Source organism: Vitis riparia, chromosome 1, assembly GCF_004353265.1.
Source record: "Vitis riparia cultivar Riparia Gloire de Montpellier isolate 1030 chromosome 1, EGFV_Vit.rip_1.0, whole genome shotgun sequence".
Taxonomy (NCBI): Eukaryota; Viridiplantae; Streptophyta; class Magnoliopsida; order Vitales; family Vitaceae; genus Vitis; species Vitis riparia.
The window spans coordinates 4,746,313-4,768,038 of record NC_048431.1 but is presented as its reverse complement, the minus strand read 5'-3'; the positions used below and the strand labels follow the sequence as shown (position 1 = coordinate 4,768,038).

Here is a 21,726-nt window from a genome sequence, read left to right as displayed (position 1 = left end):
TTATATCAATTAATCCTCTTGATCCGTCGTATTAACATTTTACATTTATACTTTTCATGTCTCAACCTCTTCTCAATGTCTAGCCTTCCAAATTTAAGTTCTTTCTAATATTTGACACATTAACATCAAATATTTGCATGATATACCTTTCAAGTTTGAATACCATAAAATGAGTTTTTTTTTTCTTGTTCTTCTGCATGGTTCCTCGTTTTTAAATCACTTCTAAATTATTATTTTCTCTTATTTTACCCTTTTTGGTTGATAGGAGTTTTGAACTGTTTCCCGCGAGTCTTGGCTATATCACGCAAGCCATATGAAGCAATTGGCAAGTGGTGGGCAGCCTCCCATGATCCGCGGACTCGCATTTACGATGTTACTTATTCGACTATTAAGGTCATGTCTATTTCACGAAAAATATTAAGCAAGGAAAAAAATGTTTAGAAAATGGATTTTCTCATATTTCGTACCATTATAAAAAATATATGAAAATATAACTCAATAAAATTAAAATTGATTTGTTTTAAAATTATTTAATATTTATATAATAAAGAAAAATAAGTATAACATGTTTGAATAAACATATACAAAAAAAAATCTCAAAACATTTTAACTCAACTTGTTTACATTTATTCAAAACTCGTTTTATTAGAAATAAGATTTCAGGAATATTCAAAACAAAATCTACTGAATTTTTTTTTCTTTCTTTAGGTTTTTAATTTTTTAGTGATTTAAAATTTTAAAATAATAAAAATAAATAAATAAATTAAATCAACGTGGAGAAAAGTTTATTTCAATATACGACTAATCGTGTTGTTTTTACTTAAACAAATCAAACTTTCTAGGTAGGTTATTCAAAATGTACCATGAAAATGAAATTATGATACAGAAGTAGAACGAGGAGAAATCTGAAAATTTGCATTAACACATCGGAAATAGAAATACACAGTCGTTTGAAATTTTCCGAAGCCTGTGGAGGAAGCATGCTATCCAGAGAGCGATCCACCAAGGTCTTCCGCTTGGCACTCAATTTCTCAAATCTTCTTCACGCTCATGGTTCCTCCACTGGCCAATCACTGCCCATTACCAAACAAGCCTTGACAACCCTCCTGCAATCATGTTCTTCACACCCAAGCCTCCTCAAACAACTCCATGCTCTCCTCCTCACAACAGGCCTTTCCATCAAGAACGCCCTCATCACCCAGCTTCTTACCTCCCTGACTCTCTTAGGGGATATGTCATACGCTCGTCAACTGTTCGACGAAATGCACAAGCCAAGGCCCTTTTTGTGGAACACCATCATGAAAGGGTACGTGAAAAATGGCATTCCCGATAAGGCAGTCTCGGTTTACGGGAAAATGCGTCATCTTGGTGTTCGTCCCGACCCCTTTACGTTTCCTTTTGTGATCAAGGCCTGTGCTGAACTGGCCGAATTGTGGGCAGGTTTGGGTATGCATGGCCATGTTGTGAAACATGGATTGGAGTTTGTTGCTGCTGTGAGGACTGAATTGATGATAATGTATGTTAAATTCGGGGAGTTGGGTTGTGCTGAGTTCTTGTTTGGGAGTATGGTTGAGAGAGATTTGGTAGCTTGGAATGCTTTGATTGCTGTGTGCGTGCAAACTGGATTTTCCAGCAAGGCTCTCCAGTCGTTTCGGGAAATGGGCATGGCCGGAATAAAGCCTGATTCTGTAACTATTGTGAGTGCTCTTTCGGCTTGTGGTCATTTGGGGTGTTTAGAAACTGGTGAGGAGATTTATGAGTTTGCTAGAGAAGAAGGGATTGATAGCAATATAATTGTTCATAATGCAAGGCTTGACATGTACGCAAAATGTGGGGACATAGATAAGGCCATGAATCTATTTGATGAGATGCCTCAAAGGAATGTAATTTCTTGGAGCACTGTGATTGGAGGGTACGCAATTAATGGGGAGAGTGAGAAAGCATTGGCTTTATTCTCTAGGATGAAGAATCAAGGAGTACAACCAAACTATGTCACCTTTCTTGCCGTTCTATCTGCTTGCAGTCACACTGGACGAGTGAATGAAGGGTGGCAATATTTTAATTTCATGGCTCAATCAGATGATAAAAATATCCAACCTAGAAAAGAGCACTATGCTTGCATGGTTGATCTTCTTGGCCGGTCAGGACATCTTGAAGAGGCTTATAACTTCATTAAAACTATGCCCATTGAGGCAGACCCAGGAATTTGGGGTGCTTTATTGGGGGCCTGTGCTATTCATCAGAATATCAAATTGGGTCAGCATGTGGCTGATTTACTCTTTGAATTAGCTCCTGAGATCGCCTCATATCATGTTTTATTGTCCAACATGTACGCTGCAGCTGGTAGGTGGCATTGTGTTGAGAAGGTGAGGCAGAGAATGAAAAAGAAAGGGGCAAGAAAAGTAGCTGCTTACAGCTCAGTCGAATTTAATGGTGAAATTCATATCTTATATGGGGGAGACAAGTCACACCCACAGTCAGCAAGTATATTGGCGAAATTAGAGGATTTACTTAAACAGATGAAGAGTATGGGTTACATTCCAGAGACTGATTCTGTATTCCATGATGTGGAGGATGAGGAAAAGGAATCCACACTCAGCACTCACAGTGAAAAGCTTGCCATCGCATTTAGTCTTATCAATGGAAGTCCCAAGTTCCCCATTAGAGTAATGAAAAATTTGAGAATTTGTGGTGATTGTCATACTTTCTGCAAACTTGTTTCCAGAATTACAATGAGAGAGATCATCATGAGAGATAAGAACCGATTTCATCATTTTAAAAATGGCATTTGTTCATGCAGGGATTTCTGGTGATTCCAAGGGATAAAAAATACTTTGAAGCGGGCCCAAAATTCAAAGCATATTGGATAATCGTTTCTCTAAATTGCAAGGAGAGGTGTAAGAGGAACTAAAAAGAAGAAATTAATCTGGTATGGCTGAAGGCTAGCTCAGTTCTTGAACTCCCATTGAAATAGAAAACAGTGTTCTTATAAGCTATATGAGCCTTCTGATTGAGCAGATTCTTCAGGCAGTGGAAATCTATATCCCCTGGATGAGGACCAGCAATTAGATCTTCCATTAAGTTTATAAATGGATAGTGGAAATCTATAAGCCTTGGACAAGGACCATCATTTTGATTCCTCTGCACGGCCTGGATGGCAAGCTAACAAAGGCAGAGACTAACTGATTCACTTTATATTAAGTTAAAACTATTATCTTGCTTTATTTTTGCATCTTACATCAAGCTAGAGGATGCAGTTGTCCATCTCATATGCGTTGATATCAGGCATGAAGTGGCAAGCTTCTTGTCAAGATTTTTAGGCACCCATAATCGATCTCAGATATTCTTTTTACAACACATTCTTCTACTCAGTATAATTTTGCTTTTTAATAAGAAGCACTAAATTATGCTTTGAAGCTGTGGAGCATGGTTACTCCCCATGCCAAAGGTTCGGACAAAGAGCATGAACCACCTGCTTCTATTGTAATAGATTTCTTCCCCACCGAATGTAGTAGGAATTTCCAATATTAATGCAATCCAACCGGGCAAACAGTACTGGATTAAACAGGTCATTCCCTTTATCCACAACCTCCTAGTTTTCATTTAGAGAGATCTGTCATCCATGAATGACAAAATGTCAATATTGAGTATTAAATTCCATTAATCTCTCAATTTGAAGTGCTCTACTCAGTTTCCTGTGGTTGTAATTGATTATATCTGCTCTCTACTTTTTGAATTGAGCTTTCTGGTTCTGAATGCAGATTTTGAGCGAGTGATTGAAGAATATTATTCCCAACAAACATGTACTTAGCATAGAATTTTTATTTCTGGAACAAATTAGAATTGATATTATTATTATCCAACCATATTCAGTATGCTTATTAATCTCCTTGGCTTATACTACATAATTTCCTGACTTAATATGGATCAATGTCCATTAGTAAGATTACTTGTTACTTTGTGTTGAAGTTAGGATGACACCAAATGTAGCTGCCTCCTAGAGGCACTAGAAATATGAACTCCTGTATCTCCTTAGCCTATCTTAACCTTTTTTTTTTCCTCATCTGTTATTATTGCCCTCTTGCTCATGCCACTTAAGTTTGCGTTCCCATGATCTCAATCTCAGAAAGTGGTGTCCTAGACTCATAGAAGCTGATTGAATGCAGAAAATCTGTTGACTATTTAGTGGACTTAAGTATGGAGATTTATTGTGCTTGTCCTCTTGGCAGCCATGTTATTGCAGTTGTGTAATTAGGATTTCAATCAAATACTGAATCATTTATAGGCATTTCTTGTAAGATTGAAACAGCATAATTTTGACTTGAGGAGAAGTTAGTTGAAACCCTTTAATGTTATTATGTAAGGATATGGAAGGCAAAGTTTTCCCTTTCACTAGTGTATTCGCTGGACCATATGTTTTCGCTCTTAGCATATGCACTGTACCAGTAGATGAAGTCTCGAGATCATCTGATTATTTTTTGTTTTTTTTTGGGGGGGGCGGCTTTTATAATTCATGTTTCTGCAGGATATTTATTTTTGGTGCCTTCAAATCATTGTTTGATGGCTCTTCCTTGCAGCTGCAGCATATGACCCATGTTTGCTTCCACAATAGCTCCTTCGATTTTTGTAATTATTATTACTTTGTTTGAAAAAGCTATGAAGTGGGTGTTGTGATATGCTTACAATGAAATCCCCCTGCCATCAGTATACTTAAGCAAAATTTAAATTTGGCCCTACCAGTATAATTTCAGCTCATCATTGTATTTGGTTGTACATGCATGTCAAACTTCAACTTATTTTCTGTCAGTTTTGCATCTTTTACCATGAATGCAGTCTGACCAAAATTCAATTGAAGGTTTACAGGGATTCACGTGTTGGGCCCATGGAATAGGCTAAACGCATTTCAGAGAACGGGTCCATACACAATTGTACTGTTACAAGGAGAGCTGCTAGAAAAGTACTTGTTAGAGCTTGTGACTTTTCAAGTTAGAAACAGATCATAACAAAGGGAAACTGTAATTTATCCTTCTTTTTACTGAATTCCCTTCTCTTGTTTCCCTCTACCCCAAAAATTTTCCACCCACCCATCTCAATTCAATGAGCTATAAAGATGAGCATGCCCTTGTATATCTTTTTTCCACAAAATTTGTTCCTGCGTTGACGCCCTGTACTTGATCCATGAATTAAGTCAGGGTAATAAAACCTCCCTCACCAGTTACCATGCCTTCTTGTTTCCCTGATACCGAGATACTCTGTTCCTTTGGATCGCTTCAACAGCCCTATAAATTCCCTTTTCTCGAGTTACTAATTGTAGTAGTTGTACTGGACTGTGGGTTGTCACAATAACCAAAATGTCAAAAATCACCAACGCCCAACCCGGAAGTGAAGGACCCATATTCTCCTTTCAGAAGGTCATATACACTTGTATTTTCTTCCGAAAGACCCATATCCATTATACCTCAAAAGGGTTTTAGGAAGTTCCGAATATTTCATCTCCAAATGCTTTGTTTTACTTGAAATTAATAACATGGCATTTACTCAGTTTGAAAGTCGTGGACCCCAAGAACATCTCCAAACAGTCCCTGGCCAAGGAAAGAAATCCGGATGGGGCTTTGTGTTTCCTGCAATATATTGGCATCCTTATCCACCGGACCCTTGTGAAGTCGGATTCAATTCTTGGGTATACAATGAGAACATTCCCAGTAAACTCTTCACAACATTTGTGGAGGACCAGCAAACTTGAATATCTTTTTTGAATCAAGCCATTAATAAAATCAACTACCTTCACATGGAGGGATGAATATGACCTACATTGATTAACATTAATACAGAGGTGTTTGGGTGGTTGATAACTTTAGGTCTTCTAACCAGGCTGTGAAGCAGTGTGGGACCTTTTCCATTGATGCATGGTTTCCATATCGGTGAAGAAAATGGTGACGATAAGGCAATGAAGAAGGTAATGGCCCCCAGAGAAAAATGCAAGCTAGCATAGGCCAGACCAGCAAACAATGGCAATGACTTAGGGGTGGGTGGCAGCAATAAAATACAGGTTTTTATGAGTTCTCAACAAAGAAAGAGATGAGGTAGTTGACACCCTCTTTAACTCCCTCATTTATAAGCTCTATAATGCCTCCAAGCAGACATTCATTTCATATGGAAAAACGACTTGCACAGAAACAGAGCCTTCCACCTTTCTTCTCACTCTTCAACCGAATCTTTTGAACTACTCAAAACCTTACTCTACAACCAATATCTAACCCCTTCTCCACCCTTTTCTAGACCTTTTTCTGTGTGTATTGAGAAAACCAATTCCAAGGTAGTTTCTATTAGCTTCTATGCGAATCTCGCCTTCACAATATGAACTTGGTTTTGGTAGAGCTAACATCGATACAACAAATATGTATTATTTGATGGTTATAGTCCCCACGAACAGAGGACATACCCACAAAGTGTAACGTTATTTTTCTCCAAACAACCATCAGGTTACACACAGTGGCGGGCTTCTGGAAAAATTGGTGGCAATAAAATCATTAATTTAGACAATTTTGGTTATGGGTGTACACTGAAGAGTTGAAGGAGGGAAGTGTCCCAAGCCTTGAGAAAGCGTGTTGGGCTGGCGAGACGGGCATAGTGATTGAGGAAATGAATAAAAAATAGGGGATTGCATTTAAGTCAAAAACAGATAGGACTTCTAGGAATAATCAATCGAAGACCCCACACCCACATCCCCACCTAATAATTAAAACCCGGGACAACCCATTTCGCCTCTCCACGTTCCATGCTGACCCGCCCTTCATCTCTTCCATGATCAATGCATTGGCATTGATATTATGCACACCCAACGGCCATGATCCTCGGCATTTTGCTAGGGTTTTATGACTCGGGTTTGGTGTAAGGAACTATCAATCCCACAATCATGTGGATTGCACATTGATTAGATGGATACAATGACTGCCATACATTCTGCATCATTATAACTCGGCTGGTTAATTACCATTTATTCCTATTCCTAGGACACCCTTCTGAGCCTCCTCATGAAATATAATATTTCATTCTTTAAGATACAAGGGTGTATCATTTATTGATTCCTTTTCTTTTAAAATCTAAGTAATCATAGCCACACATATTTGAAAAAGCATTTTCGACAAGACTTTCAAAGATTATAATAACAATGATAGTGAAATATGACTACAAGCTGATTATAAATTTTAAGATAAGACTTCTTTTGTTAATAGTACAACACTTGGACTTGACTTGTTCATACAAATTTTGAACACAATAATTTATCTATCATGAGAGGCTGCCTTTTCTTTCTTGGAAGTTGCGATAGGAGACGAACCGAGATTTTGAAACCAAATGAAAATAGGTCAAAAGCACACATGCTCCCTACTCTTGTTAAAAGAAACTGAAACCCAAAAGCGAAACCAGAGTCTTAAATCTTAATTAATGTGGCACCTCCTTGTAAGTAACGCCTCATTTTATTTACCCTACTTTCTTTTCCTTTTTCTTTCTGCAAAAAGGAGAAAGAGATTGAGAGAGAGAGGAGAAAATTAAAAAAGGAATGACTGGGATTTGGGGCCCAAGAGAAGATTTTGATAAACGGTTGTCGCCTTACAAGTTACAATTGAGGAAGGTTGGTTGAAAAGTCTGAACTGCCCATCACTTCCTAGGGCATATTGTCTTTGGTTGAGGAGCATAATGTCAAAGCCCCACATAGGGAACCCTAGTGAATCAAGGGTATGTAGTGCCCATATCAGAGACAAAAGAAAAGATGAAGTAGATGAACAAGAGTAACTACACCAATTAATACAGAGACAATGAATTTTTAACAGAAGGTACAGAAGAAGAACACTGCAAAAGAAACAAGAGCATTAAAGCTAGCCTAATTATCAACCTTTCTTCATTCTCACCATTGCAACACTGCACATAACCTCATTAAACATTGACTGGAAAAGGCTAAAGTAATGCTCTCATTGATTCTAATTCAGAGAGAAAGGAAGGGAAGAAAAAAAAACAAGGAACAAAAGCTGATAACAGAAAGAACTTACACCGTCTTAAATTCTTCACTTGACTTCTACCACTACCACTAACCATTAGCATGAACAGTAGCAGTGAGAACCCAAACCAACCCCACCTCTGATTTCATATCACTAGTTGTGAAGAGGATTTGGGCCAGTGTGAATTAGTCTTTTGTCTTCTCCATATAAGGTGTTGGAATCACCAACGGTGCCTGCAAACTGAGCTGGGCTTGAAACCACATGAAATCTAGTCGCCCCGTTGAAAAATCTGGCTTTTCTTGCCGTAGAGCTAATGGGTCGACCGGTTTGGTCATGGAAAGCAAAAAATAAATCCAACTGAGCGAAAATTAAGATAACCCACAAGAAGAAGACTGCAGTTCTGGCTCCAGGATGCCTCCTCCTTCTTGTTCTTCTTGCACCTTCTGTGGGAACCGACATTGCACCAACTGCAGTGGAGGGCAGCAGAGTATATACCGCTATAGAGAAGGCTAAATGAGACCTCCAAACTCTTGAACTACAGTCTTTAAGTGTAAATGGAAACAGGTGTTGGATTATTCTTGTGTATCTTCTCTTTGGAACTTCAAAACTCTGTTGAACCTGAGTATAAGAGCTGGGAAGAGAAGCACTCTTGCTCCTTGTCTTATGGGTCTGGTCACATGATCTTGACCCTTGATTCCTGGAACCTTCTTATATTTCTTATTTCTCCTCCAAATCTTCGAACTTTGAACCTTTTACTTACTTACTTACACCACTGCTTTGCCTTTTGGCATCTATATTGTGTAGTTTTCTTTTATACATAATTTTTTTCTCATGTTACTTGAAGAGGGTGTGGGTCTGTCCGAGTATTAATAGCCGTTGTCTCCGGAATATTCAAACTATATGAAAATAGAGGGACCGGCATTGGTAAACTTGATGCTGTGCCTTCTTTTGCTTGTGGACAGCAAGTTGGTTCTATGAGAGGGGTTACTTAATTCTAAATCTCTGCCTTCAAAGGTCTCTGCTCTCCCTCTTCAGTCTTCACATTTCCAGCTTTTTCCTTGCTGTGATGACTGAATTGCCCCTTTTGTTTTGGGCTTCTATTCTGCTCTGACTCCCTTACTCTTATCTCTAGGGAGCTGTAGGGTTTGACTTTCATATGACGCCCATTTTCTCCTTCTCCCCCATCTCCAGGCTTGTCCCCCTCCACGTACAAATATCACAAATCATTGATTTTCTGATGGGGACGCTTCCTTCCTCATATGACGAGCCCACGGGTGAATGCCTCGCCGATGCCTCCTTGAACAAAATCACACATGCATTTTTCTCAACTTTGATTTATTTATTTATTTATTTTTACATTATATACTTTTCCATGCATATAATTCAGTTTTCAGGTTCACTAAGGATCTCTAAATTTTAATCACCTCAAACAGTGAAGAAATATTGTGAAAGGTACAAGATAATTCCACATACATGATCTTCATATGTTGAAAATTGCAAATATACCATTAGTTTTTTCAGAAAAATACTTGAGTGTAACATAGGAATCAATAAAAAATAATGGAGGGTATTTTTGTCCAAAAAAATTATATTTCCTAGAAAATGAAGATTAATATACGATTGTTTATCCTTATAATCAAACAATCTAAAAATAAACGGTTTGGGATTGTTAGGGTACACTTGTTGAATTCCCAGCACTGGGATGTCTCCTTCAGAATTAAGATCGATGATAAAGTCCCGTGCGAGTGCAACGTTGACGGGTGCTGTAGTGCAGCTGCATTGACAAATGACAGGTGGGGAACGACAGCTAAACATAAATGCTGCTTAGGTATTATACACAAATCAATTGAATCTAACTTGCTCAAGAAAATCATCAAGTTCCTTGTTTTGGAAAAGTCACGGTCTCCATTGATCAGCTGTTCTTACCAATAAGAAGGTGGGTTCTTGAATTAATCCGTTGTGGGTTGGGCCCCAGTATTGACACTGAATGATGCTACAAGTTCAAGTCGGCATGCCCCTCGTCCTCTTAATCATCTTCCTTCCCATCTCATAGTTTGTTACCTTCCATTAATGCATCCAAAACTGATTTGTAACAAGTAGACATTTTTTTTCTCTGACGTAACGCTGCAATCCCCCAACCAAACCGAAGTAAGTAATGGAACCAATATTAATTGTGAATTTAGTTGTGTCATCACACTGAGTATGGTCGCCTAAATTAAGCCTGCAACACTTCCGGAGAAGATGAAACAAAGGATGAAACTATAACAAGGGAGCAAAGAAGGTGACTTTATGAAGAGCCAGCCAATCACAAGAGCAGATATAAAGAAAAAGATTAAGAACTTTAACTTGGTTTGCCTGTCAACATCATCCTTACATTAGCTTAAGAATACGCTAATCGATCAAAAGATAGGAGGGTTACAATAATGAAAACTCTTTTTATCCTCTCAATTATGGATGAATAATTCTTTCACTATCCTAAGTGAAAAAAGGACCCGGTGAATTAATCAGGCAACTCGACCACCGTGAGCTCAATGGGAAGCTTGATCCCAAACATCCTCTAATTAGAGTAACAAGATTGATTCAAACTTTACAATCCACTAAGATGGGCCGCAGAGGTAAAGAAATGACACCATTTTCAAAAGCTAGGAATCCTATAAATAAAGGGAGAAGGAGAGGAAGAAGCACAGGATGTTTGACAAACAAAGGAATATAAAAAGACAACTAGAGAAGGTAGAATAGTGAAGCAGAAGAACGATGGGATTGGACCTCTACAGGAAGAACCAGGAAAAGATGGCCTCCTCTTTCTAAAACCCCAAAGCAAGGTGGGGACAAAGGATCTTATAAAAGCAAATTTGCCGTCAAGCTGCATGAATGATTGATTATCCAGAGTGTAAAGGGTTTTAAGTTGCGTAAGAGAGACATTATCCAATCAAAAACTTTCCAGGAAATTAAACAGAAAGACAAGGACGTGTTTAGGCGTAATTTTGGCATTTCGATGGGGCCTGTTTCAGTTTTTTGCCTTTTTAGATTCCTAAGGCTAGCGTGGAAAAACTTAACGTTAGTGTTTCTGTCATAGTTTTGTGAAGCGAGGCCTCCATTTGGGTTCTGGAGTGTTGATCCAGGGAAGTAAAAGATACTAGAGAGTGAGTTATTTGCTCGGATGATTAGGCGTTCTTTTCTCGGTCCCCTCCGGAATTCTACCTGCCATTTTCCTGGAGAACAGACGGATAAAGACGTCACAGGAAGACGAAAACAAAAAGCGACATGGTTTTGGGCCTGGCTTCCATTGGATTTCGCATTTCGTAGAGTTTCTGGAAACGACATCGTTTTGTGTTCTCAGCTTGTGGGATCCTTTTCCCCATTCTGATGCTGTTTTGTACAGCTTACTCCCGCGGTTTGAAATAAATCTCAATCAGCAGTTGTTTGCCCTTTTAGTCCATGTACATAATATAAATTTGATTTGAATTAATTTATTTAATAATTATATTGATTAACATATTTGTAATTATAATTTATTTAACCCATATTTAATTTATTTAAAATTTAATTTTCAATAATTAGGTTAATTCAATCATAAATATAAAGTTAATTATATTCACTCAAATAAAATCTAATTATTAAATAAGACTCGATAATTAAATAAGCAATACAATTTATTTAATAATTAGATCATATTTAGATTCATACTTAAATTTTTAGCCTATTCTTATCTATATTATGTTTGAATTGATCTATTTGGATCAAGTATTTGAGTTTTAACTTTTAACACAACATAAACATTCATCCATTGATACCAATTGTAACCTTAATCCTTAGACAACTTTGTATAAAACATTCCTAGAGTTTGTTTTCCTGCCTTTTCTAAAATTTATAGGGATGTGTGACCAACTTTTTCTTCAAAATGAAGAACATAAGGTCCCAAATGGTTGAAAAATGGATTTGATACATTTATCGTGTTAATGAAATATTCAAATTTTATTTTGATGGATCAATGATAGAAGATAAAAGCATTTTAGGATGAGTGACCAAAGACACTAATAGAATTGGAAAATGGTTGCAAGTAGACATTTAAGTAATGCATCAACAATTGTTGTGGAATATACAATTTTAAGAGATGACATGCTATATTTTAAGAATGATAACTTTCTTAACCTAAAAACTCGAGACAACTCAAACACGATGATAGATTGTCTAGTTCTATTAGGTTTTTAATAGAAGACATTTGAAAGATAACTCAAGTCGAACATATCTACAACTATCATCATATTTATCGAAGATAAAACAATAGATTGTTTAACTAAAAAAAAATATTTGTAATACAGAGTCTACATTATGAGAGTCAATTTTTCTTAAAGATGTCATAAAATTTAGATTTAAAGATTTTTATAATTCTTGTAATAGAATTTATAAATATTTCATCTAAACGGTTTTTTGTACCATTTTTTTTTTACCAAAAAACAAAAGTTAATGCTACCCAACTTCTCATGTTCGAGAGTCCATTTCACTAAGATGCACTATTTGCATTTTAATGTTTTACAATTAGTCAATTAATGTCACAATAAAATCAAAATAATTCTTGTGTTTGTTTGGATAACGATTTCTAGTTTACATGCATTTTCTATTTTTATTTTTTAAAAATATTTTTTATTTTCTACTTTTCTTTTCCTTGAAAATATGTTTGGTTACAAAAAGTGAAAATTGATTTTTAAAAATGAAATCGAAAACTTTATTTGGTGTTGAAATTTTAATACATGAAATATAATGAAGATAATCAAATTGCATTTATTGATTATCCTTTTTCACTTTCTATCCTCTATTAGTTATTTAATATAATAAAAAATATAATAGGTCTATAATTAAGAAAAGAATTGACCATTTGTACGTGTTCTTTTGTTTGGTACTAATTTTTTTTACAAGAAAAATAATTAAATAACTAAATATATTTGTTCATTATTATTATTATTTTGTTCTAAACATAAAATTTTAATAGATCTGTAATAGGAATGGATCAATTACACATATTTGTGACTTATTAAAATGATTTATTTTCTAATATAAAAAATAATATTATTTGTAAAAAGGGGAAAATATTATAATATTGTAATATTATTGGTAAGTATTGTTAGATATTTTAAATTATTTTATTCATCTCATATTTTAATTTTTTTTAAAAATTTCACCTTTTTAAAGAAAATTTTGGGAACACTATATTAACTCAGAAAGACACAACAATTTATTTGGCCCGTTTGGTGGTGTTTTTTAAAATTGTTGGCAAAATAAAGAACAAACAACAGTTTAAAAAAAAACTAAAACAAACGTGTTGGGCAAAATGTTTTAAAAAATAGTTTAAAAAAAAAACAAAAAATAAATACCTTGTTTGGATGAAAGAATTTGTATTGTTTTTAAAAATAATGTTTTACTTTTATTTTATAAATTTAATTTATAATAATACGAAATCAAATTCAAGTTAAGTCTTATTAAAAAATAAAAATTAAATTTACAATTATGTATGAGTTAAAGATAAATCATTTTTTAATTATGAAACAGTTTTTTTATTCTAATGAAACAAAAATTTCTATAAAATAAAAATAATTTTAATATTTATTTTTAATGCAAGTCAAATAAGTACTTTAATTATTATTATTTTTTATTTCTTGTTTAAACAATTTTCAATCTTTTCGACCTTGGTTCCGTAGGAGCAAGTAAGGAAGATTGAGAAATAAAACCATCTAATTTGATTCTTTCTCAATAGCCATGAGATGATCATCTTAGGGTGATCATTTTGTCGACGGATGCTCTTATTACACTCATAGTATTTGAAGGATGATAACCAACTATGTAGCATCTACATTCTTATTATACTCCTGAATATGAGACCAAACCTACTGATATCTTGGCAGTGGGTCGTGTCTCAGTCTCAATGTGGCTGATCATCCTCTCGAACCAGCTGCTGATCATCGCTTTGGTAAGCTATTGCCTCACCAACTAGCTAGTCAGACATGAGCCCCCTTTCTCCTTGGTCCACAGAGACAAAATGTAGGATTGGTGCCAACAGTTCATCACATAAGAAAGGTCCAAATAAGAACATCCACGCCCAGACTGATAAACTATTCATACCAAAAGGGTTATACCCATTGATAAGTTGTGAAGAGTTTAACCATAGATAATCTCTTAACCATCCCATCAAATAAGTGGAAGATTCATTAAACTGTGAAACGTTACCCTGCCATAATGTGATGTGCTTCCAATGCCAATAAAAAGTAACCCATCCAATAGTATTTAACATCCAGAAAACTGCCAAATAAAATGCGTCCCAAGCCGAAATATCACAAGTACCGCCTCGTCCGGGACCATCGCAAGGAAAACTATAACCGAAATCCTTTTTATCTGGCATTAACTTGGAACCACGTGCATCTAAAGCGCCTTTTACTAAGATCAATGTAGTTGTATGTAAACCTAGAGCAATAGCATGATGAACCAAGAAGTCTCCAGGACCTATTGTTAAGAATAATGAATTACTATTCTCATTAACAGCATTTAACCAGCCAGGCAACCATATGCTTCGCCCCGCATTGAATGCCGGGCCAGTTGTTGAAGATAAAAGTACATCAAACCCATATGAAGTTTTACCGTGAGCAGATTGTATATGATTTCTTATACTTGTTTTTAGAAATTGTTTTTAAGTTGAAGAGCCAAAAAAAAAAAAAAAGTTTTAAAATATTTTAACAAACTAAGGATATTTGGAAAGTTGGTTTTATAAAAGGATTTTAAAAATAAAATAAAATAAAACTTTTTTGGATAAATTGTTTTTAAACAAAAAAAAATTGTTTTGATTTTGTAAAAACATTTTAATTTCAATTTATATAATATTAATTAATTAAATTTAACTGAAGTCTTATTGCAAGTGAAAATAATTTTGTAATTACAAATAAATTAAAAAAATAGTTTTTAATAAAATATAAATAGTAATATTATAATAAAATCATAAATTATATTTTTAGTATTATATATTACAAAAATAAGGATATTAGCATATTTGCATTTTATTTTATTTTATTAAAAATGAATAACACTAATTGTCAATAGTATTTTATTTAAAATAAATAATTAATAAAGTTTTAATTTTTTTAATATATAAATGAGTCAAGTTTTTTTATTACATATCCATACATTTGGTACTCAATTTTGAGCATAATATTTTAGAATTTTTTATTTAATTTAGAATTAATTAGATTGATTTTTTTATTGTAAGTTATTTTTAAAAATTAAAGGATTTATTAAAGAATTTAAATTATTAATTATGTCTTAATTTATAATCTATTTACCGAGAAAATTTTAAAAACATACTTACAATAAATAGTAAAGTCATGACTCATGATATATTAGTTTTCCTCTTTTCTTTTTTCTTTTTTTTCTTTTTTTTTTTGTTTTCAACCGTTAGATTTATTTTTGAGTTCCAAGTTATTTTTAAAAATTGTTAAACTCATTAATAAATTCAATTAAAAAAATGTTACTCGATTTGAAGATGATTGTTCTAGTGGAAAAATTTATAAAAGTATAATTATGTGTAGAAAATAAATAATAGAATTATTATAAACCAATTTTTATACGTAAATTTCTGATATTAATGAGTTTATTATTTAAATTTTAAATTATTTTTAAAAATTAATAGACTTGTTAACAAATCAAAGTCATTAAATCTTGTTTAATTTAGAATTAATTTGCCTAGAAAAAAAAAATAATGATTCCATATAAAAGAGAAATATAGAGTGTGTGTTTTATTATTTGAAAAAACAGGTAAAAACAATTTTTATTTATTATTTAAAAATTATTCTGTATTTCACTTTATTTTTAAAAACTGAAAACGGAAAAAATAACTATAGAGTTTTTTAAAAACTGTTTTATGTTTTTAAAAATAAAAAACTCCTTAAAACGCTCTTTGTAATTTTACTCCATGAATTATATGTACTAGTACTATTATGACAAATAAATACATAAATTAAAACACAAGCTGTCAAAATTAATTCAATATACCAAAGAAAATAAAGGGGGAGAAAAATTAATGACATAATAAATAATGTAATATAAAAACTTTATTTCTTATTTAATGACAGAATAAATAATTTAACATAAAAGATTTATTTATTAAAAAAAAACTATTGTAAAAGTGTATAAAAAATCTAGGAGAATCATTTTTATATATATTCTTTTAAAAAAATAATTATAAAAAAAATATCTATGACTATGGATTCTAAAATCAAAGAAAAAGAGGACTTAATAGATTATAGTGTGAACAGAAGTCATAAACTGACAGCAAAAGTCCATGTCACGTTGACGGTAAGATGCAATTGGTGGTCTGCGAGAGAGTCTGCAGAGGAAGGCAACTTTACTATTGCCAACGCTACGCGGAATATCCTGTGTCTTCCAGGAAGATTCGTGGCTCTAATGCGAATCTTCCTTCCCCCAAATTCTCCCACACCTGAGTCCTCAGCCTTTTATACTCTCCCTCTGCTCCCATCTTCTTGTTTATTTTCGCCAACCTCACTTCGATTCTTTTGCCAGGTTCTCTCCCTTTCCTTCTCTCTTGTTTAACGTTGCCGTTTTGTTTATTGCTCAACTGCTTTCTGTACTTTTATTGTTTCTATATTATTGATAATTAGAAATGAAGAAGTTGGAATCCCGAGTTTACAAAGGAAAATGGGATTTGGTTATTTTCTTCTCCCCTTCTGGTAGGGCCCCAAATCCGGGGGGTTTTGGTAATGCTGATAAGATGTTTGATAAAATGCGACTTGATGATCTGAATCGAGTGTGGTTTCCCAAATTGTATTGGAATGGCGAGTTTTCAAATGGGTTTTGCACTGCCACAAACTTCTGCGAATTTTCTGATTGATTAGGGAGGTTGTAATACAGATGAATTTTGATTTGGGGTTCTGTAATCAGCTTTATAGACAATAGAACAAGCTTGATTTTGAGTTTAAACTTTAAAGTGTTAACTTGTCCTTAGCCGGTTCCTAATTGACAGCAATGCAAATGTATCTGTTAGTAAGATATAGATCCTATCTCAATCTTTCTGGTAGAGCACACCACTTTCACGAATCCAATGTCTTATGATTTTGTTTCATTCAATTTGAGACAGATATATCTAACTTATTCCATGTTAATATTTCTTAATTATGGTACAAAAAGAGAAAATAACATTTTTTGGAGCATCATAAAGATTATGTAAATACAACAACAAAGCCTTATGCACTAGTTTCTTGGATTTTAACTCTTGTTCAATCTAAGATTAAATCTTCCATTGCATCCCAGGCAATCATATTTTTCCTCACCACCTTGACTCCACTTTCCTTTTTGCCATCTTCTTATCCTAATAGCTGCTTCCACTTGAGTCAGCCTTCCACAGGTGTAGTTGGAGGGTTCAAGCATCTTACAGCAGCAATAAAAACACAAACAATAGGATCAATGATGATGTGGTGTATACATAAAAAATAAAAGTAAAAATAACACCCACAAACTTCAACAATTTTTTACTCACCTCTGCCATCATCCTTGAGTTTCTTTAAGTTTTCACTAAAGTCATGCCATGTTAACTAAAAAAAGACCAAGACCATCATTGATATGTCCTGCTTAGTACTCCAAATGTACAAAAGGAAAAGAAATGTTAAGTAGATTCTAATATTCTTTTTCTTCTATGCATTCTCGTTACTTGTGGATGTGGAAGATGAGGTGGACCAAACCCATTTTCAATATTGAGTGCTCGTTTGGTGTCCAAGGAGCCATATTTTCCTTGACAACCTTCTCCTAAATCATATGGATATGCTGATTGGATATAAACTATCTTTATTCTATTGGATATTATAACTCTCTGTATCATGAAGGCATCATTCTTCTGACTTTTATTGGTTCTTAATATACTTGAATTCTGATATTCTATTTGCATGTTAATAACTATAGCACTTCTGCTTGTAATGGTACAGTACTTGAGCATCACTTCTGCTTGGTGCTGGCACACTTCCACCAATTTGTTTGTGCAATTTCTTGCTGCAAGTCAATCTAATTCAACTTACTATAAAATAGCTTATGAGTCACCAGAGCAAATCAAATCCTAGTAGAGCTCTAGATGGTGTACATGGAGTGCGTGTGGTGCCTCATTCACCATTTGCACTGGAGGAGATTACTAAACCTGGGGCCTTTGATCGATCAACTTGTGAAAGATCATCTATTGAAGCTAATCAGCGGCTATTAATGCAGTGAGTTGATGGGCACTTTGTCTACACAGATCCCTATGATGATCTCAAAATTTTGAACTCTGTCCCTATTTTCATTCAATTTTGCATAGTAAAATAGGTGCAAATTTGTTCCATGCCACTTACAATATCCTATCATCAATTTGTTCTTCCAGAGTATGGCAGCAAAGACCAGCATGTCTGAGACCCGTTCGATGTTGTCTTAATGGTATTGTAGATCAAATTCTTTTTCTTGTTTGATATGTCATCTTTTCCTATCCATTGGTTCCGATTTCTTGAGCAAAACTATATGTTTACTCACAGTTTTTTTCTCACTTCTGTTAGGCGATGAGAGTCTTGGGGAAACAGTTGCTAATGTTCTTACTTCACTTCCCTTTATTGCTCTTGGAATTCAAGCCCCAAGGTAGGTTTTTTTTTTTTTTTCCATAATGAGCACCATTACCATCTAGTATTCATTTCTTGCATCTGATTACTTGCTTTTACTTATGGCACAGGAAGAATCTTAACTGCAAGTTGTATGCTAATTCATTAATTGGAGTTGGGATTGCCTCAGGTTTATACCACTCTTCAAGAGGAAAACTGAGGAAGTATTTGAGGTGGGCTGACTATACAATGATAGCCACAGCAACAGTTGTAAGTTAGAACTTGTTCAAAATTTTAAGTAACAGATGCAGAAGGTTATTTATGTATGTTGAAACTTTGTCATATATAATGAATTTGATGATACATGACATATTAGAATCATAATTTGTCAGTGTTAAACAACACAAATAAATTAGTCCCGACTAAATTTTTCTTTACATAGAATTAATTTTGTCTCATTCTCTTTACGGACTGAATATTTAGCTTCAACTTGTTGTTAGATGATGCCAAATTGCTTTTTCCAATTTGATATATTTGTGAAGAAGTGATGGATGTGCTACCATGCTGTGTCCTGGAATAATTGTTTGGTGTGCAGAAAATAATTTATTGATTAATATTTTGTACAAGGGAGACAAGCTTTCCATTTTTGTGTGTGCTTGGTGGGAGTACTTATGTCATTCTATTTGCAGGTAGTTGAGTGTGAATACTCATTGGAGTTTGGAACTTTGTGGTCATTTAGATCAATTTAATTAAGCTTGTCCTAATTATTTGTGTTGTCTGTCTGAATTTTATATTTTCCTTTTGCTTTCTCTAAGACCTTAATTTTTAGCTAAAACCTAGGTGAGCAACTTTATTTTTTACCTTGATTCCAATTGGGCACTGACTGTCACAATTACATGCACAATAAATAATTAGTTATAAAAGAGTGTCATTTTCAAGGCACTCCGATCAAACAAATTCTAAAAATTCTTTTTAATTAATTCTTTCTTTGCCTATCAAGAAGTTTTTCTAAAATATTGTACTATAGAAAAGTTTTCTACATGTTTCATAGGTTTACAGATCTTCCTTCCTAAATCATTAGTTCCACTGTTTGACTTTTGCTCCAAGATCTTCTTGTTGCTCAATTGGACATGTAACCCAAAATTGGAATCTTTTGGCAGTGTCTATCAAGAGCTATCAGAAATGAGAATCCAAAGTTGTTGATGGCAGCATCGGCCTTTTTTCTGCCTATCCAGCCTCTGATGGTTTCAGCCGTTCATACTGGGATGATGGAGGTAACCATCTGCCTTTTGACCTAATATTTTTAAGGAAATTGAAATCCAATTGGCCTTTTAAGCCTACTATTTTTTGGTGATTTAAGAAACCATACATACTGCAGTGGAAATTCACTCTGTACATTCCTCTTTTGATGATTTGATGGTTGTTAATTGTTTCCATCCACCATATAATGACCGAGTATGTCATTCCTTTTGTACTATGTGAGCTAATGAGCACTGTTGGATGATGTTCTCCAGTATTTGGATAGATAATGCATTGATGCCTGAAATTTGGAATATCATTCTGCTGGCACAACAACTGCTTTTGCTGTGCATATCTGTATTTCCAGACAGTAGCTATGTATATATAATTTCATCATTTTGTTGGTCCTTTTGGTGGGGACATCTGCTATTTTACCAATGCAATTGAATTCATGTTTACTTGACTAGTTTATGAGTCATTGTCATTGACTGTGATCTGTGATCACTGACAATCTATTCATCACATGGTTACAGTTATATCACTATGAAGTATTAACATTTTATCTTCAAAGCTATTGAAATGTCTGTGTTTGCTGCTAATGATGAGGGTTGCAAATAGAAGCTTGACAAATGGAATACACACCTTTATCCATATCAAGTGCCTCTCACTTGCAGCTATTCTATTCACTTAGTTTGCTGTCCTGATGACAAATTAAGTTAGCAATGTTGTCCAGAGTGATCTTGTCCTCAAAATTTGGGGTCATGATGTTCTCTTGCTGGAATGACTTCTCATTTTATATATTCCTTCCAGGTCGCATTTGCAAAAAGAGCATTAGATGATCCAGACCTGAGGATGGTCCACAATGTCCATAAGATGTCATCACTGTTGGGGGGTGCTCTTTTCATTGCTGATGACGTCTTTCCCAGAACTCCATTCATTCATGCTGCTTGGCATCTCGCTGCGGCTGTTGGTGTAGGAACCTGTAATAAACTACTTAAATAGTGCAAATATTCAAGTCGATTGTGCATTTAATTGATTTTTCTCAAGGACCTGCAGCCTTCATTCAAAAGACCAACATGGCTATGGTACCCAGATAAACAAATACAGAGAGGCTTGGAATCTTGGATCGGCTTACTTCAGTTCAAAGATCTGAATATTGGGTTTCCTGGGATATTTTTCTACAGAAAAAATGTAATGCTCTTGTTGTCCAAAATATTGTATAAATTGGAGATGGGCCATTTTTTTTTTTGTATACCAGTGGCAACATTCATTAACTGGAGTCTGAAGGAGCAATAGTAACGGGATAAATTTTCCATTGAGTATAAAATTAGGCTTTCTTAATTACCCCTGCAACTATCCTTCTGTGCTACCTGATGAAACAAAAGCGAGGGTATCACAAAGCCCAATGACAACAGTCTCCTTTGACCATGCACGAGGAGACCTAATTGAGCATATACAATTCCATCTACATTTTTTTTTTTTTTTTTTTTTTTTTGTTTCTCTTTGAAATGAGCAGTCCATCATTGCAGTACACCAGCTCTTGGAATCCTATACTTGCTTTTTATTTTTAAATTCATTTTACTTCACTGCAATCAGATATCAATCCTTTTATACTAGTTTGAATTGCTTGGTTGTTTATGTGGAAAAGATCTAAACTGACTGAAATTCTCGAATGTTGAAAAATTTAAACTGCCCCAAAACTCAAAAGAGTAAACATTGTTGGCACATGGACAAAGTTGAGCAGAACTTCTCAACTCAGATGCAGAATCCTTGAAACTGTCTAGTTTTAAAGAACTGCCAGCTTTGAAGTAAGAAGTAAGATGAATTTAACAACATTCCAAAGTCTAGAAATCAAAATCATTATGCCTCTAATGCAGAAA

At 34.4% G+C, this 21,726-nt stretch overlaps 2 protein-coding genes across 3 annotated transcripts; both read left to right on the top strand.

Annotated features, from left to right (window-relative positions):
- The first annotated feature begins 869 nt into the window (after positions 1-869).
- On the top strand, positions 870-3,707 carry LOC117912505 (pentatricopeptide repeat-containing protein At2g01510, mitochondrial). The gene has a single exon (XM_034827102.1). The coding sequence runs from the start codon at positions 981-983 to the stop codon at positions 2,811-2,813; it is 1,833 nt and encodes a 610-aa protein (XP_034682993.1). The 5' UTR covers positions 870-980; the 3' UTR covers positions 2,814-3,707.
- A 12,631-nt stretch (positions 3,708-16,338) lies between these two features.
- Positions 16,339-21,200, top strand: LOC117925657. 2 transcript variants are annotated; one of them, XM_034844723.1, is made up of 7 exons: positions 16,343-16,559; positions 17,975-18,247; positions 18,400-18,452; positions 18,569-18,647; positions 18,739-18,877; positions 19,768-19,881; positions 20,657-21,200. In XM_034844723.1, the coding sequence occupies exons 2-7, from the start codon at positions 18,078-18,080 to the stop codon at positions 20,846-20,848; spliced, it is 747 nt and encodes a 248-aa protein (XP_034700614.1). In that variant the 5' UTR covers positions 16,343-16,559; positions 17,975-18,077; the 3' UTR covers positions 20,849-21,200. The 2 variants fall into 2 exon arrangements, with proteins under 2 accessions (XP_034700622.1, XP_034700614.1); XM_034844731.1 differs by lacking the exon at positions 19,768-19,881 and having other exon boundaries at positions 16,339-16,559.
- The last annotated feature ends 526 nt before the right edge of the window (positions 21,201-21,726 follow it).

What these genes read in the sequence shown, in the direction of transcription:
- LOC117912505 (XM_034827102.1), top strand. Translation starts at nt 981, where the DNA reads ATGCTATCCAGAGAGCGATCCACCAAGGTCTTCCGCTTGGCACTCAAT.
- LOC117925657 (XM_034844723.1), top strand. Translation starts at nt 18,078, where the DNA reads ATGAGTCACCAGAGCAAATCAAATCCTAGTAGAGCTCTAGATGGTGTA. An exon ending in AATCAGCGGCTATTAATGCA is followed by an intron (nt 18,248 to 18,399) that starts GTGAGTTGATGG and finishes TTGTTCTTCCAG; the next exon opens with AGTATGGCAGCAAAGACCAG. An exon ending in CTTGGAATTCAAGCCCCAAG is followed by an intron (nt 18,648 to 18,738) that starts GTAGGTTTTTTT and finishes CTTATGGCACAG; the next exon opens with GAAGAATCTTAACTGCAAGT.